The sequence below is a fragment of the Podarcis bocagei genome, assembly GCF_964188305.1.
Source record: "Podarcis bocagei genome assembly, chromosome: 15".
NCBI classification, from domain to species: Eukaryota; Metazoa; Chordata; class Lepidosauria; order Squamata; family Lacertidae; genus Podarcis; species Podarcis bocagei.
In genome coordinates this window covers 32,506,931-32,520,868 of record NC_138141.1, presented here as the reverse complement: position 1 = coordinate 32,520,868, position 13,938 = coordinate 32,506,931, and the positions used below count along the sequence as shown (strand labels likewise).

The following is a 13,938-nucleotide window of genomic DNA, read 5'->3' as shown; positions in this document are numbered from 1 at the left end:
ATAACCCTGCGAGGTAGATCCGGCTGAGTCTGTGATGTCGTAGGAAAATATACATGGTTCCACCCTCCTCATTTCATCCCAACAACCCTGTGAGGTAGACCAGGCTGAGAGGCGGTGACTGTCCTGGTCCTCTCATAAGCTACGGGCCCTCCCCTACATGTAAACTCTTCCTGGGTTGGGGTACTAGACGCAGAGCTGACTTGGGATGTGGGAAATCTTGAGGAGGTCGATCAAGTGAATTTCACCGCTGGGCTGGGATTTGAACCCAAGTCCAAAATGCCAGCCACCACAAATGCTACCCCAGCACACCACAAGGGTCTGCTGGCTTTCTCCTAAGGAATGAGAGCCTGCTTGGAAGCTCTCTGCAACTGCTGTGGTGGCTGAGTGTCCCAAGATCCTCACCATTTCGGTTTTGCTTCTACTGAACACTTTTTAAGCCAGCCAGGTTGGTTTGTTTACAGCCAAAGGTCACCACAGAACAAGACTCCATTCAGACTCAAGGCAAGGGAGCAGCATTCTGCATCATGCATGTAAGCATTCATTTTGCTGCTGTCAGTAAATGGAGGGAGCATCATATGATCATGGAGAGCAGGATGCTCACTGAGCATCTCAGCAGTTTATACTGAATTACTTGCATGACACGAGGGGCATCTGTAATTTCTCTCCACACCCTCTCCACTGTAAAAATGTGATTAAAAAAAAAAACGGCTAAAAGTTTTGGGCAGTGCCTTATACTGAATCAGACATACCACCACATATGTGTAAGGTGAGCATTTAAGTACAGACTCCTGGATCAGGCCAGTGGCCCATATAGTCTAGCATGCTGCTCTTGCAGGGGCCAACCAGAAGCCTGTGGGAAACCCTCAAGCAGGACCCCAGCACAAGAGTGAGCCCTCTCCCCTCCTTGGCTTTCCAGCAACTGCCGCTTCCAGCCGTGGAGGCTGAGCAATAGCCGTCGTGGCTAGTAGTTACTGATAGCCCTCTCCATGAATGTGTCTAATCCTCTTTTAAAACCACTCAAGTTGGTGGCCGTCACTGCCTCCTGTGGGAGGGAGTTCCATAGTTGTGTGAAGAAGGAATTTCTGTTACGAGTCCCAAATCTTCTAGTATTCAGCCTTGTGGGATGTCCAACAGTTCTAGTGTTATGAGAGAGGGAGGAAAACTTTCCTCTACCCACTTTCTCCGTACCATGCATAATTTTATAAACTTGACTATCATGTCACACTCTTTTTCTCTAAACTAAAAAGTCCCAAACGTTGCAGTCATTCCTCATAGGAGAGCTGCTCCAACTCCTTGATCATTTTGGTACTTGATCATTTGCTACGGAGCACCTCAGCAAAGGCCTTTCTCTATCCGTTGTATTGATCCTAAGCAGAAGCAGGCATTAAGTACCTTTGCAACAATGGCTTATGTTGAGATTTTTATGCTATGAGTGAAGATTCTTTCCTTGAATTCCGAATCCTAAGCAGTCTTGAATCTGGGATAGCAAAACACCATTCTTTTCCCCACCTTGGCTGGGCTACCAACTCATTTTTATTTAAATCCATCAGCAACTTCTAATTTTCTTGGTTAACAAGCCATCAATTTCCTTATGTGTATAAAACTATCGTAAGATATACACAGGTACAACAAAGACATGAAATGCCTTGAAAACCAAACCAGTACAAAACAATCATATGAATGGTGACTTGTTATCCAGGATCCTACAGTGCCCAGAAGCTCTTGTTTCTTTTTTTTTGAGGGCCTGCCCAAAATACAGAGGTCTATCTTATCTCAGAGGCTCCCAAACATTTTTGAGCCACTGTCCCACCCTGGTTCAACAAACACATCTCCAGTGCCGCCTTACCCTTTAAAAAGCATTATTCTGATTAGTTGTTTCCACGATTCTCTAAGGAACAGTGACAGTTAATTGCACATTTATTAAAAATGCTATTAAAACTGTTTAGTTTTATTAATTCAACAGAACTGATGAACTTGGTCCAGTGATACTCATCCGATAGTCATTTAACCCCACCCAGGGGGCACCAGTAACCACCTTGGGAAGCACTGGCCTGTGTCTTCCTCTGCCCTGCTTGCCTCCGTCTGACATTCCTCTCTTCCGTTTTCCGGACAGCACACCTGCCTGGACTGCAAAAAGACCTTCTGCCTGGCCTGCTCACACCAGCCGGAGAGCGGCCCCTGCCTCTGCCACCTCTGCGAGCGGTTCCGGGCCACAGCCTTCCAGCGGGAGGAGCTAATCAAAATGAAGGTGAAAGACCTGCGGGACTACCTGGAGCTGCGGGAGATCTCCACCGAAATGTGCCGCGAGAAGGACGAGCTGGTCTGTCTGATCATCGGCCAACAACCCACTGTGGGTCCCCAGGGAGACAGGACTGCCCGGGTTCCTCCGGTGACAATCGTCTCCCCTGTCCAGGAGCAAGAGGCCCCTGCACCTACCTCACCGGACTGCCCTCCTGAGTGGGCTGCGACAGACCCTGCCTTGCAGACTGAGGAGCAGCCACAGGTACTGCCTGGCTGAGTGTTAATCTCCTGTCGAAACACCTGTGTGGTCATTTGCCCTCACTCTTGGGCGGCTTCGTAAGGTTCTTGGCTTGCTTTTCAAGGGTTCATAGCTTCATATGTAGACTTTATCAGTCTTGGCATTTCTATATTGCCCAACCTACCATGTCTTATGTGTGCCCCAGTGCTAAGGTGGGCAGGGCTGGATTTTGGTCTTTCCAATTTCAGTGGTGCCCTGTGTGAGGCCAAGATTTGGCACCTCTTGCCTTCTGTTCTGCCCATAGTTGCAACACCCTGAAGTGACCCCAAGGCTCGGTGCCAGTGTGGTGGAAGCATTTGCGCTACTCTAAATCCGCCTCTGAGGTTGGTGTAAAACCAGCCTGAAAGCATTACAAAGCATCGTCAGCGCTATAAGAACGTGAAAACTCCAGAAAAGGCCTGAAAGAATATAGGAACATAGGAATCTGCCTTTCTGTTCCGTCTAGCTTAGAAGTGGCTACAAATGACTGGAAGCGGCTCTTTGGGGCTTCAGACAGTCCTTGCTCTACCTGCAGATGCCTGAATTTGAACCCAGCACCTCCTGCATGCAAAGCAGATGCTCTTGCACTACACTATGGCCCTTTCCAAGATATAGGTCCTGAGAAAATCCTGATGTAAGTGCTAAGTGAGCCTTTCTGATGAGAGCATTGTGTAACTTGGGGGGTGCCGCTACCAACAAAGCCCCTTCCCTAGTTTTGAGTTGAATGCTGTGGGTGCCTTCCCTTCTGCCTCTTCTCCCTCCCACATGCATTAATAAAGAGATAGGTTGTTCACCCACCCACCTTTACTTTTTGAAGTGTTCCAGATAAAAATGAACTCCGGTAGAATTAACCTGAGCCTTGGAAAACCCATAGAGCTGGAAGAGGAAGTGGGAAAGAGTGGCACTCTTCCCTGCCTCCTTTTACAGCTCTGTGTCTTTTTCAAGGGAGGAAAAGGAAACCACCCTCATCACCAAGGGGTCAGTGAGCATGGGCAGGCAGGGGAGGGCTCTTAAGAGCACCACTAAGCCCTTGGGTGACCACTGATCTTTACCAACCTCATGCAGCTCTCTGGCAGCCTCTCACCCTTCTGCTGCATGCTGCCATGGCTCAACCCTTTAGCCCACAGGCTAGCCGGAAGAGAGCATAGCGCCCTTTTTGCCCACCCAGCCCCCAACAAGACATGGGTTGGGGAGCACCCAGCCGCCCTGCAGAGATTGGAGTGCCCTTGGCCCTGCAGCGCTGTGTCACAAAGAGCCAGGCTGCCTTGCATTCTCCATGATGTCAGCCCCGCGTCACAATGGAAGGCAGCAGGGCAGAGCCAGGCCTTCCCGGCATGGGCTCCTGGTGCCTCTCTGCAGCTCAATCATGACTGACCCGGGCCTTGGGGACACCACCCTAGGGTTTCCCTACTCAAGCCTAGGCGGTCTTAACGGAGCTTAGTCAACATTAAGGTAAAGGGGCCCAGCAGACGTCGTTTCCCAACCGGGAGCAATTTCAGCATCCAGCTGGGGGGTGTTTGGGATTGCCTGAGTTTCCTCTTGGTTCCCCCCCACCCCATTATTTTTGTTTTTCTTTATTTGCAATATATATATATTGTAAAGAGTGATTCATACGCAGGTGGTTTTTTTGTTCTTACATATCAGCACCGCACAGAAGCACCACATGCCTATTTAATTGCATTTCAAGCCATAGAATCATAGAGTGCAATGCAGGAATATGCAGCTGTCAAACCTACAACCTTGGTGTTGTCAGCACCATGCTCTGGCCGACTGAGCTACCCAGTGACTGAAATCCAGTGATTTCAGTTTTTATACAATGGTATCATTCCACAAGCTGCCATGTGTTCTCAGAAGCCTATAACCGTGTTCCATTGATGCTGCATATGGAATAAAATTATGCCAGGCTGATGGAAAAGTAGTGATTTTCTTGCCTGTTTGACTCACTTGGACAGGAGTTGTCAGTTTGGCCATTAAGTCCTAGAGTTGTGAGAGCCAGATTGCAAACAGGCCTGCATTTAGCTTCTTCCTCTTGTGATTCCTTGTGCATCCTTCTAGAGTTCAAAAGGACGAAGGAGAGTTTTTGTTTATTATTAATTGATTGCTTATATATTTAAACTTACTATTACCCAAAGTCTCTAAGTGACTGATGTTAAAGGAAAAGTAGATGCACATATGCAATAACATAGGGAAAAGAGGGGAGGGAATCATATAACACATTATCATTTCATATAATAATATACAACTTATGGAAAAACAACATAGCATCTCTTTAAACAATAGCAAGTGCATTGGTAGTGGTAGTAGTAGTAGTAGTAGTAGTAGTAGTAGTATTAATACCACCACTACCACCACCACTACTACTTCTACTACTACTACTAATAATAATAATAACCACCATATGCAAATAGTAAACAAAGCAATGCTCCCACCAAAACCGTAACCACCTCCCTAGTCCAGAAACTCTTCACATTGAACCAACAATTTTTCTTCCTCTTTGTCCCTCCCTCTGCACTCCATCCCACCTTGCGTCAGGCTAGCAGCTGTAAATCAGCTTTGGGTGGGTTCAGGGTCCTCCAGAGATGGCCCAGCATCTTTTCTAGACTCTTCTGTCTCTCCACGGTGGGTTTTCTAGGAAGATCAGTCTTTCAGCAGCATCTGTTTTCCTCCTAGGCAAATGGGCATGTCTTACCGAGCCAGGGCGACATGGCGGAAGTCGAGAATGCAGTGGAAGCACTGACCGAGGAGGAGACACAGGTAGGCGAGGGCTGATGATGCAGCCAGAACAAGGAGGCCGTGTGGGGGTGGGCCAGGGGTTGCAATGAGTGCTCTGGATACCAAAAAAGATTATGGGGATCCTTGGTGGTGCAGCGGTTGGATTTCAAGGTAGGTTCAAGCCCCACCTTTACCCGTAAAATCATTTACGTGTGTCCCTATGGAATCTTCGTCCACTTACCTCTTCTGCAGCCCCACAGCTTGAATTTCACAGTGTGATGTCCCCTCGCTGGTGGACTGGTCTCCATCCTCTGCTACCCACCAGCTGATTGTATGGAGCTTGAAACCTGTTTCACGTTCCTCTGGTTCCGAAATGCCAAGGGGTGCGTGTACACACACACATTCAAGGAAGGCAAAAAAAACCAGTGCGGTTTTGAAATTGGTGGCTAAAATCTGTGCGGTTCTGAAAGGTTCAGTCTGCCCTCTAGGTTCAAAAAAGCATCCAGTTGTATCCAAACATAGACGAAAACCTGCTCCTCTGTCTCAGGAACCATCATGCAAAATTGGATGCTGATAGCATAAAAGGTGTCTGAATGCCCAGCAAACAGGCAAATGACTTTCCAAAACACACAGTAGATCTGTTTGTATGAGAAATGTGTATATCTCTGTCTGTGTGGTATATTATTTATGCCCTACGTCTTCGCCAGTATTGGTTCCAAAAGTGAGCCACAGCCAATCACATGATAGAATATTAGGGGATTTTGTGTTATGTGTAAGATGTCAGGATAGGAATTTGTTCAGTCCACATTTTTAAACAAACTGGCCTAGTTTGCAACTCCCAGGCAAATAGACAGATCAGAAATATGATAGCCCTTTTGGTTTTGCACTTCTCCGAATTTTGTAATTCCAGTTCTTGGCTCAGAAAAACGTACTGCAAAGCATGCAAATGCATTAGGATAAAAGTATTATTTAGAAATGCATTGAATTTGAATATGGGTTTTTTCTTCTTTTAAATAATAACAAATTAATGAAGAGATGGGATGGGATGGAGTTAAACTTAGAGGAAGTACACTGATCAGTCCTTCCTTAGTATCAAGGAGGAGAGATGACTGAAGCTTGCTGTTGTAGCCCCTCTCTCTCCCTGCCCCCTGGTTTCCATCTCTTCTTGCCATAGCCCAGCCTACCCCCAGCCTGGTGCCCTGTGCCTCCCACCATCCCTGAGCATTGACCATGCTAGCTGGGGCTGATGGGACTTACAGTCCAAAATATCTGGAAGGCAGTCGGTTTGAGAAGTCTTTCGGTTTCTACCACCCGTGTGTTTTTATTAAAGCTAAACACATTCGTGCCACTAACTTCACCCAGATGCACCCTGATAAATATTGCCCCCAGTTCATGGGTCCAGGTTAGAAAGGCATTGCAGGCAAATAAATCTGGTTTCTAGCACCGGGTGCCCAGATATCATGACACCCTCATGTGCCTGGTGAAACATTTATGTGTGTGATTTCCACATAGCAGAGCAGTGACTGCACCTGAAGACCCATCATGTAAAGTCTGTGCCTTCATGCCTAAACTTCATGTGTTGGAGAGACAGCTGATTTTGGCTGGCTATCAGATAGAGAGGGGGCCCCCCTTTTTTTTGCTGCAGCAGAGCCAGGCTGAAGCCTCGCAGCCTTACCTGCAAACCGCTTTGTATTTCAGTCCACCGACTCTGAGGATAACCTAGTTCCGGGGCGGAGGGCATCTCTCTCTGACCTGACAAGTGTGAGAGACATTGATGCCCTCTCCGTAAGGCAGCTGAAGGAGATCCTCGCTCGGAACTTTGTCAACTACAAGGGCTGCTGTGAGAAATGGGAGCTGATGGAGAGGGTGACCCGCCTGTACAAAGAGAAGGACCTTCAACAGCTGGGTAAGGATTCATTGGAGGGGGCAGAAAACACACACACACACACACACACACACCGGCCGTATTTTTCAGTGTATAACACGCCCCCATGTATAGGAGGCCCCCTATTTTTGGGGACTCAAAAATAAGAAAATGGGGGAGATTGCCCCCGTGTATAAGACTACCCCCCCTTTTAACATTATTTTTAGTAAAAAAAATCCTAGTCTTATACACGGAAAAGTACGATATATATCAAGGGTCCGCAAACCTTTTCATCGGGGCCGTCCACTGTCCCTCACACCTTGTGGGGGCCCCAACTATATATATATATATATATATATATATATATATATATATATATATATATATATATATGTAGGTTTTGGTGTCTTCGGGTGTCTTCCCGTGTAAGAGTTGGGGTGTCTAGGCGACGTTTCGACGAGGTCTCACTCGTCATCTTCAGGCTGGTGCTTTCGGCTTCTTGTTACTAGAACAGAAGCCGAAAGCACCAGCCTGAAGATGACGACTGAGACCTCGTCGAAACGTCGCCTAGACACCCCAACTCTTACACGGGAAGACACCCGAAGACACCAAAACCTACATTCCTGTACCCGTGAAAATCTACGAAAGCATATATATATATATATATATATATATATATATATATATATATATATATATATAGTTTTTTTTGGGGGGGAAATGCCCCACAAATAACCCAGAGATGCATTTAAAATAAAAGCACACATTCTACTCATGTAAAAACACGCTGATTCTCGGACTGTCTTCGGGCCGGATTTAGAAGGAGATTGGGCTGGATCCGGCCCCCCGGCCTTAGTTTGCATACCCATGGTATATATATTTCATCTGCACATATCTTTGTATATCTGTGGGAATGAGAGGGCTTTTTTAGTTTAGAGAAAAGTTGAGTAAGAGGCGGCATCCCACAAGTTTGTGAAATGCTGCGCAGCATGGAGAAAGTGGATAAAGGTTTTTCCTCCCTCTCCCCGCACTTCACATCCCATGAAGTTGAATGTGGGGAGATTTAGGATAAGGGAAAGTCCCTCTTCATGCAGCACATGGTTAATCTATGGAACTCACACCCTTAGGAAGAGCCAAGTTGGATGGTTTTCAAAGATTAGACAAATTCGTGAAAGAGAAAGCTATCGATGGCCACCGGCCCATGAGGGTTCTGCTCTGCCTCCACAGCTGGAGGCAGCAATGTTTCTGAATACCAGTTGCTAGAAACCAAAGGAAAGGAAGGGGCTCTTACACTTGGGTCCCCTAACAAGCATCTGGTTGGCCATGGTGAGAACAGGATTCTGGACTAGATGAGCCATTGGCCTGATGCAGCCACAGGGTCTCATGAATCTGGCATAAAAAGTGTAGGGGCCTCTGGCCCACCATAGGATCTCCCATTCCCAGAGCTTTGTTCCCTTTTCTCCTAAGTAATTTTTCCAGTCCCCACTCCATTCTTCCCAGGAGGCAGTGCAAGGGTACAACACATCTTGTTCATTTATATTGAGCACTGTTGCAATAGGATTTCATCAAACTTCTCCTTTTTCTGTTTTCAGTTTCTGATACGGATGATCAAGCTGGTAAGCAGCCCTTGTTTCTCCTTTCAAAAGTTGCTCAATGGGAAGGATAGGCATTTATTTTGTGCAGGGGGGTGGGACTTTGTCTCTCTCATTTATGGACAGCAAGCAATCATATATGAATGTGTATACACCTTGATGATAGGTTAAGAATCTTAAAATGGCAAAGCCCAGAGTTGATGCTGGGAAGTTTTGGAAAGCGGCTCTTGCTCAGACATGAGCCCCGTCTCCCCAGTGTGCTCCATGTGGGGCTTCCCTTGTTCCAGATCTGGAAGCTGTAGCACGATTGCTGACAGGAGTGAGACCCCAATCAGCAGAGAACGCCTCTGCTCAGGAATCTCCACAAGTTGCTGATTTGCTGTCCGGCTAAGTTCAAGGTGTTACTATTAGTATATAAAGCCCTTAACAACTTGGGACCAGTTTACCTGGAGGATCACCTTGCCTCATATGTGCCCATTTGACTGATCCAAACTGTTACAGGTGCCACAGAACACTCATTCCACGTTTGTAAGAACTTGATCTTTTAGTGTGGCAGAACCCACTCTGTGGAACTCCCTGCCTATTGACACCAGGAAAGCACCTTCACTGTACTTCTTTTTTGATGCTTGCTAAAAACATTCTTGTTTAGGCAAGTCATTTATTTATTTATTTACCAACCAACCAACCAACCAACCAACCAACCAACCAACCCTTCACCCTAAGCTCCCAGAGCGGGTTACAACAAACAAAAACCAACATTAATGTTAAAAGACTAGCACAGTTGTACCTTGGAAGTTGAACGGAATTTGTTTCAGAAGTCCATTCGACTTCCAAAACGTTCGAAAACCAAATCGCGGCTTCTGATTGGCTGCAGGAAGCTCCTGTAGCCAATCAGAAGCCGCAGAAGCCTTGTCAAAGGTTCGGGTTCCAAAAGAACATTCGCAAACAGGAACACTCACTTCCGGGTTCGCGGCATTAGGGAGCCAAAACGTCCTGAGTTCCAGTGTGTTCGGGATCCTAGGTACGACTGTACAGCATATTAAAAGCAGTTTAAACAACTATATATCCAGACACAGAATGTTCGACGAGAGTCTTAATCTGTGTTTAGCTTATTGTTGATTTTAATTATTTTTCTGAACGTTTTAAATAACTTTTTATTGATAGTTTTGCTTTTTTCCTGTTTGTAAACTGCTTTGAGGCTTTCTTTTTCTTACAATCAAGTCCCCCCTTTGCCGTTCCAGCTCCATCTGGCAATGCCACTCTCCCTGGCTCGGAGGACAACCTCTGCAAGATCTGCATGGACTCCATCATTGACTGCGTCCTCCTGGAGTGCGGCCACATGGTCACCTGCACCAAGTGTGGGAAGCGCATGAACGAGTGCCCCATCTGCCGGCAGTACGTGATCAGAGCTGTCCATGTCTTCAGGTCTTAAGGGCTTTGTCCGAAGCAGGGCGGAATATCGTCTTAGAAGACTCACCCCACTGTGACGGAGAGCTGATGGGTCCCAGCTATCCAGCCCTTCCTCCCCTCCATTCCTAAGGCGCCCCCTTACAGGCGACAAGCGAGGCAAGGGATGGAGGAACTGCAAAAAGACTCAAGAGCTGTGATAGGCTGGGCTCCCCCCTCCCCACACACGTACGATACTGTACATTATACCGCAGTGCCTGGAGAGCTGGAAATCCTCAACAGATCTCGAAAGTGATGCGCCATTCCTCCCTCTCTCTGTTTGCTTGCAACAGGGCATCAACAAAAGGCGTGGCTTTCCCCCAGCCGTTGAGGCTCTTCCCCTCTGGAGTGAATAAAACAAGGTGGTCTAAAGAGGAAGAGATAACTCGCTGCTCTCAGTTCTCTCCTCTTTTCTCTAAAGAGGCCATTTACAGGGACATCAGCGTTTTCATTTCTGGGACTAGTTCCTCTTTTCAAAGCGTTTTTACATTTTTTTGGTGAAACAAAACACAAGGACCTCTTCGGTTTGTTCGCTAGCCTTGCAGGTCAGGCTAAGTGCTGCCTTGGATGCATAATCCAAGCAAATGCGTGGCTTCCTGGTGGCCATAGTGAGGAACGTCCCTCCCGTTCATGCAAGGTGGGACTGGGAGCGGATTTGCAACTGTGAAGGAGACATTTCAGTCCAGTTTCTTGGCACATGAGTGTCTTTGGGGCTACTTCCTTGCGTTTCACAATTTTTTGTTTACCACCCCCTTCCTGTGAGCAAGCGCAGTGGTCTTTGCAGAGCCCTGGGTTTACTTGTAGAATTAGTTATGTCTTCTGTTCTGTGTAGGAAAGGAGGGCCCATACCCTTTGGAATGGACCTTGGCCAGAGCAGTTTCATTTTGGGGAGCGGTAAAGCCATTCACCTCATTCTGATGTGTCTCTGAACCCCCCCAAGGCCCTTGTGCGCTGATAAATCATGATATTAGTGTGAATAGACAGTTTTGAGATTATTTTGTTGGGTCTCTGGCGACTCTATGAAACTGGAATGGACAAATTTCTCATCAGCTTACTTCAGGAGGCTGAAGACTGCGTGCTAGTTGGCTTTTTATTTTTTTAAATGCTTGTTTTGCCTTATGGATGCCAAACCATGGCATCTCAGTTGCCTGTTTTGAGAAGGCAAGCCCATTAGCCATCTGCTGGAGTGCTGGCTCAATTTGGAAGAGAGGACTTTGCCAATGGCAGGGGAGATTCCTGCAGGTAAGGGCCCCTGCCCTTTTACCCTGAAATCAGCTCTCGAGTGCCGCTTCATACATCGCCCAGACGGCAGCCTCTGGTTTGTCAATTCCCCTAAACATGGACTTTTTTTTTTAATTAAAGCAGTTGCCTGGAGGAGACAGAACAATATCCCCATCTTAAGGAGAGCCCATCTTCTTACTGTTAACGGTGGAGCCTCTCATCAGTAACTCTCAGACATGGGTTTGGAAATATCCAGGGAGCAGCAGCTCTGTTTACACACATTCTCTGCCTTTCTCTCCCCTGTGGATCGAAAGCCTTAAACAACAATGGTACTTTTTCTTCTGCTTGTTCTTTCCCTCAGCAGTGTCTTAACTCTCAAGTGGACCCAGTGGCCTTTCTGGACCAAACTCCAGGTATTTTAAGTGCCTCGCAGAGATGAAGGGTTGCAGGGTGGGGGCTGAATAATATAAACTTGCCTTAAACTTCTTGAGTCTTGCGCAGTTACAGAAAGGGGCTTGTGGGAAAAGTGTTGGGCGTAAAATGTGTATGTAGTGGTTGAGTGGGGCTGTAGACAGTGTATTGCTGCTGGTCTTTGCTTGCCTGCGGGTAGACATGTCCATTGTGGAAAAAGGCAGGCTACATCCTTCCTTGTGGCAGCAAGGCTCACTCTCTCTCCCCTCCCTGAATGCTTTAATCTTCATGGCAGCATAGCTTTCTGAGGCACCAGACAGTCTTTCCAGAAAAAAACATGTGCATGCACCATGTTTGATACGCACTATGATGCCCCATTCTTTCCAAAGATCTGGCTTCTGAACTGGACCGTTTGTACCTGAATTGTGGGCCTGCAAAATGATGGGACCCTCACCCCTTGCTCCTGGGTAGCACCTGCTGCTGGACAGATGTGCTGTCTGCATATGCCTCTATAACTTTTGCTGCCAGCTTAGCCAGTACGGACAGCGAAAGGGGGGATAAGTTCTGCTTGGGAGCGATTAAACCAAAGAACAACTTTAATTGGCTGCTGCTTTATTTACTCAAGGACTGGAAGATTTTTATAACTCACACACCTGTGCCTAGGGGGAGAAGAGCTAATCTTGCTTGTTTACTTGCCTCAGCAATGGAGCTGTATCAAAACAGCACACCAACAGACTACAGATGTGGAGTAAAGCCTGAGCATTCCGTTATTTCCAATTTTCACAGCTAGCAGTGGAAATCCTATGTGAGCCATTTCCCCTTTGATCTTCCAAAATTCTTTTCCCTTTGTAGGAAAAGCCTTTGCCAATTTTTCTGATCCTAGCTTCGCTCTCCAAGCTCTAGGTAGGCTGACAAGCTGTGGGGATGGCGTTTATATGGGGTTAATGTTGCAGGAAAACCAGTATCTGAGAATGATACTACTTTGTATGCACAATTCTTCCTGCTCCCACCCTCAAACTTTGGTGAAGTTCTTATGTGGTTGCAGTTTTGAGGAATGATTTAAAAAAGATCAAGGGGATGAATTTTAATCATTCATAAGGAAGAGCTATCAGTAAAGGAATAAATTTGGAATAGATGGGGAGGCAGGAAAGAGGCAGCTCATTAAATGAGGAAAATACATTGGTCTACACACATGGGTAAATTAAGTGCATAATTAGATTTAACAGGGAACTATTTGTGTCTAGCAGTTAACTCTGGAAAGCAGAGCTAGATACAGGAAGAGTGTGTGGTTGGAGATGGGAATTTCCCCACCCATTCAACTTGCTTATGTTTGTCTCGGTAACAAAGTGCACAAGTTGGTCTTAACTGATCGCTCCTTCCTTCCTTTGCTGCAAAGCTGGCTATGCTTCCTGGGCTGTGATCTGGTGAAAGTGATGCTGGTTTGTGACTTGGCAGGAAGCTGCTGCCCTAAAGCTGTGGAAAATAAAATTTGTCTGAAAAGTTTTTGGGTTTTTTTTAATACAGCAAATGTAAGCTTTGTTTGACCGTGAAAGTTAAGTCTATTAATTGAGGCCTGTTGAACCACACACAGTTTCTTACAGATGGTGGAGCTGAATCCTGCCTTATAATTTTATAATAAAATGGAAATGCCTTATAAAAAAGTGACTTCTGTCATCTTTTCAACAGCAGATACACTCCTTTGCCTCCCTGCTCCAAGTAGGTTTTCGGTAGCAATGTGCTCTGACGCTCTTAGAAAACGTGCATCATTTGAGGCTGGTATTCAACCAGTGGAAATCCATTCTGTTACCCAAGTAAAGTGTGCATTGTCAGGCTTGCTCTCTAGAACTGGTGGCACCTGGAGTCAGCGCTACATTTCTAGAAAAAGAGGTACTAGAACTCACCACGAACACTTCCCTTATTCTCTTAGAACGGCAAGCAAGTGGTTAAGAGCAGTGGACTCGTAATCTGGTGAACCGGGTTTGCGTCTCCGCTCCTCCACATGCAGCTGCTGGGTGACCTTGGGCTAGTCACACTTCTCTGAAGTCTCTCAGCCTCACTCACCTCACAGAGTGTTTGTTGTGGGGGAGGAAGGGAAAGGAGAATGTTAGCCGCTTTGAGACTCCTTAGGGTAGTGATAAAATGGGATATCAAATCCAAACTCCTCCTCCTCCTCC

General features: G+C 46.6%; 1 protein-coding gene across 3 annotated transcripts in view; it reads left to right on the top strand.

Moving 5' to 3' along the window:
• RFFL (ring finger and FYVE like domain containing E3 ubiquitin protein ligase) overlaps window positions 1-13,267 on the top strand; it is a 39,080-nt gene extending 25,813 nt beyond the window's left edge. For all 3 annotated transcript variants that reach the window (XM_081173141.1, XM_081173140.1, XM_081173142.1), the window contains 5 exons: window positions 2,114-2,503; window positions 5,189-5,272; window positions 6,929-7,136; window positions 8,687-8,710; window positions 9,928-13,267. In XM_081173141.1, coding sequence (XP_081029267.1) covers window positions 2,114-2,503; window positions 5,189-5,272; window positions 6,929-7,136; window positions 8,687-8,710; window positions 9,928-10,118 — 897 coding nt within the window. In that variant the 3' untranslated portion in view covers window positions 10,119-13,267. The remainder of the gene's footprint in view (window positions 1-2,113; window positions 2,504-5,188; window positions 5,273-6,928; window positions 7,137-8,686; window positions 8,711-9,927) is intronic.
• Window positions 13,268-13,938: the final 671 nt, after the last annotated feature.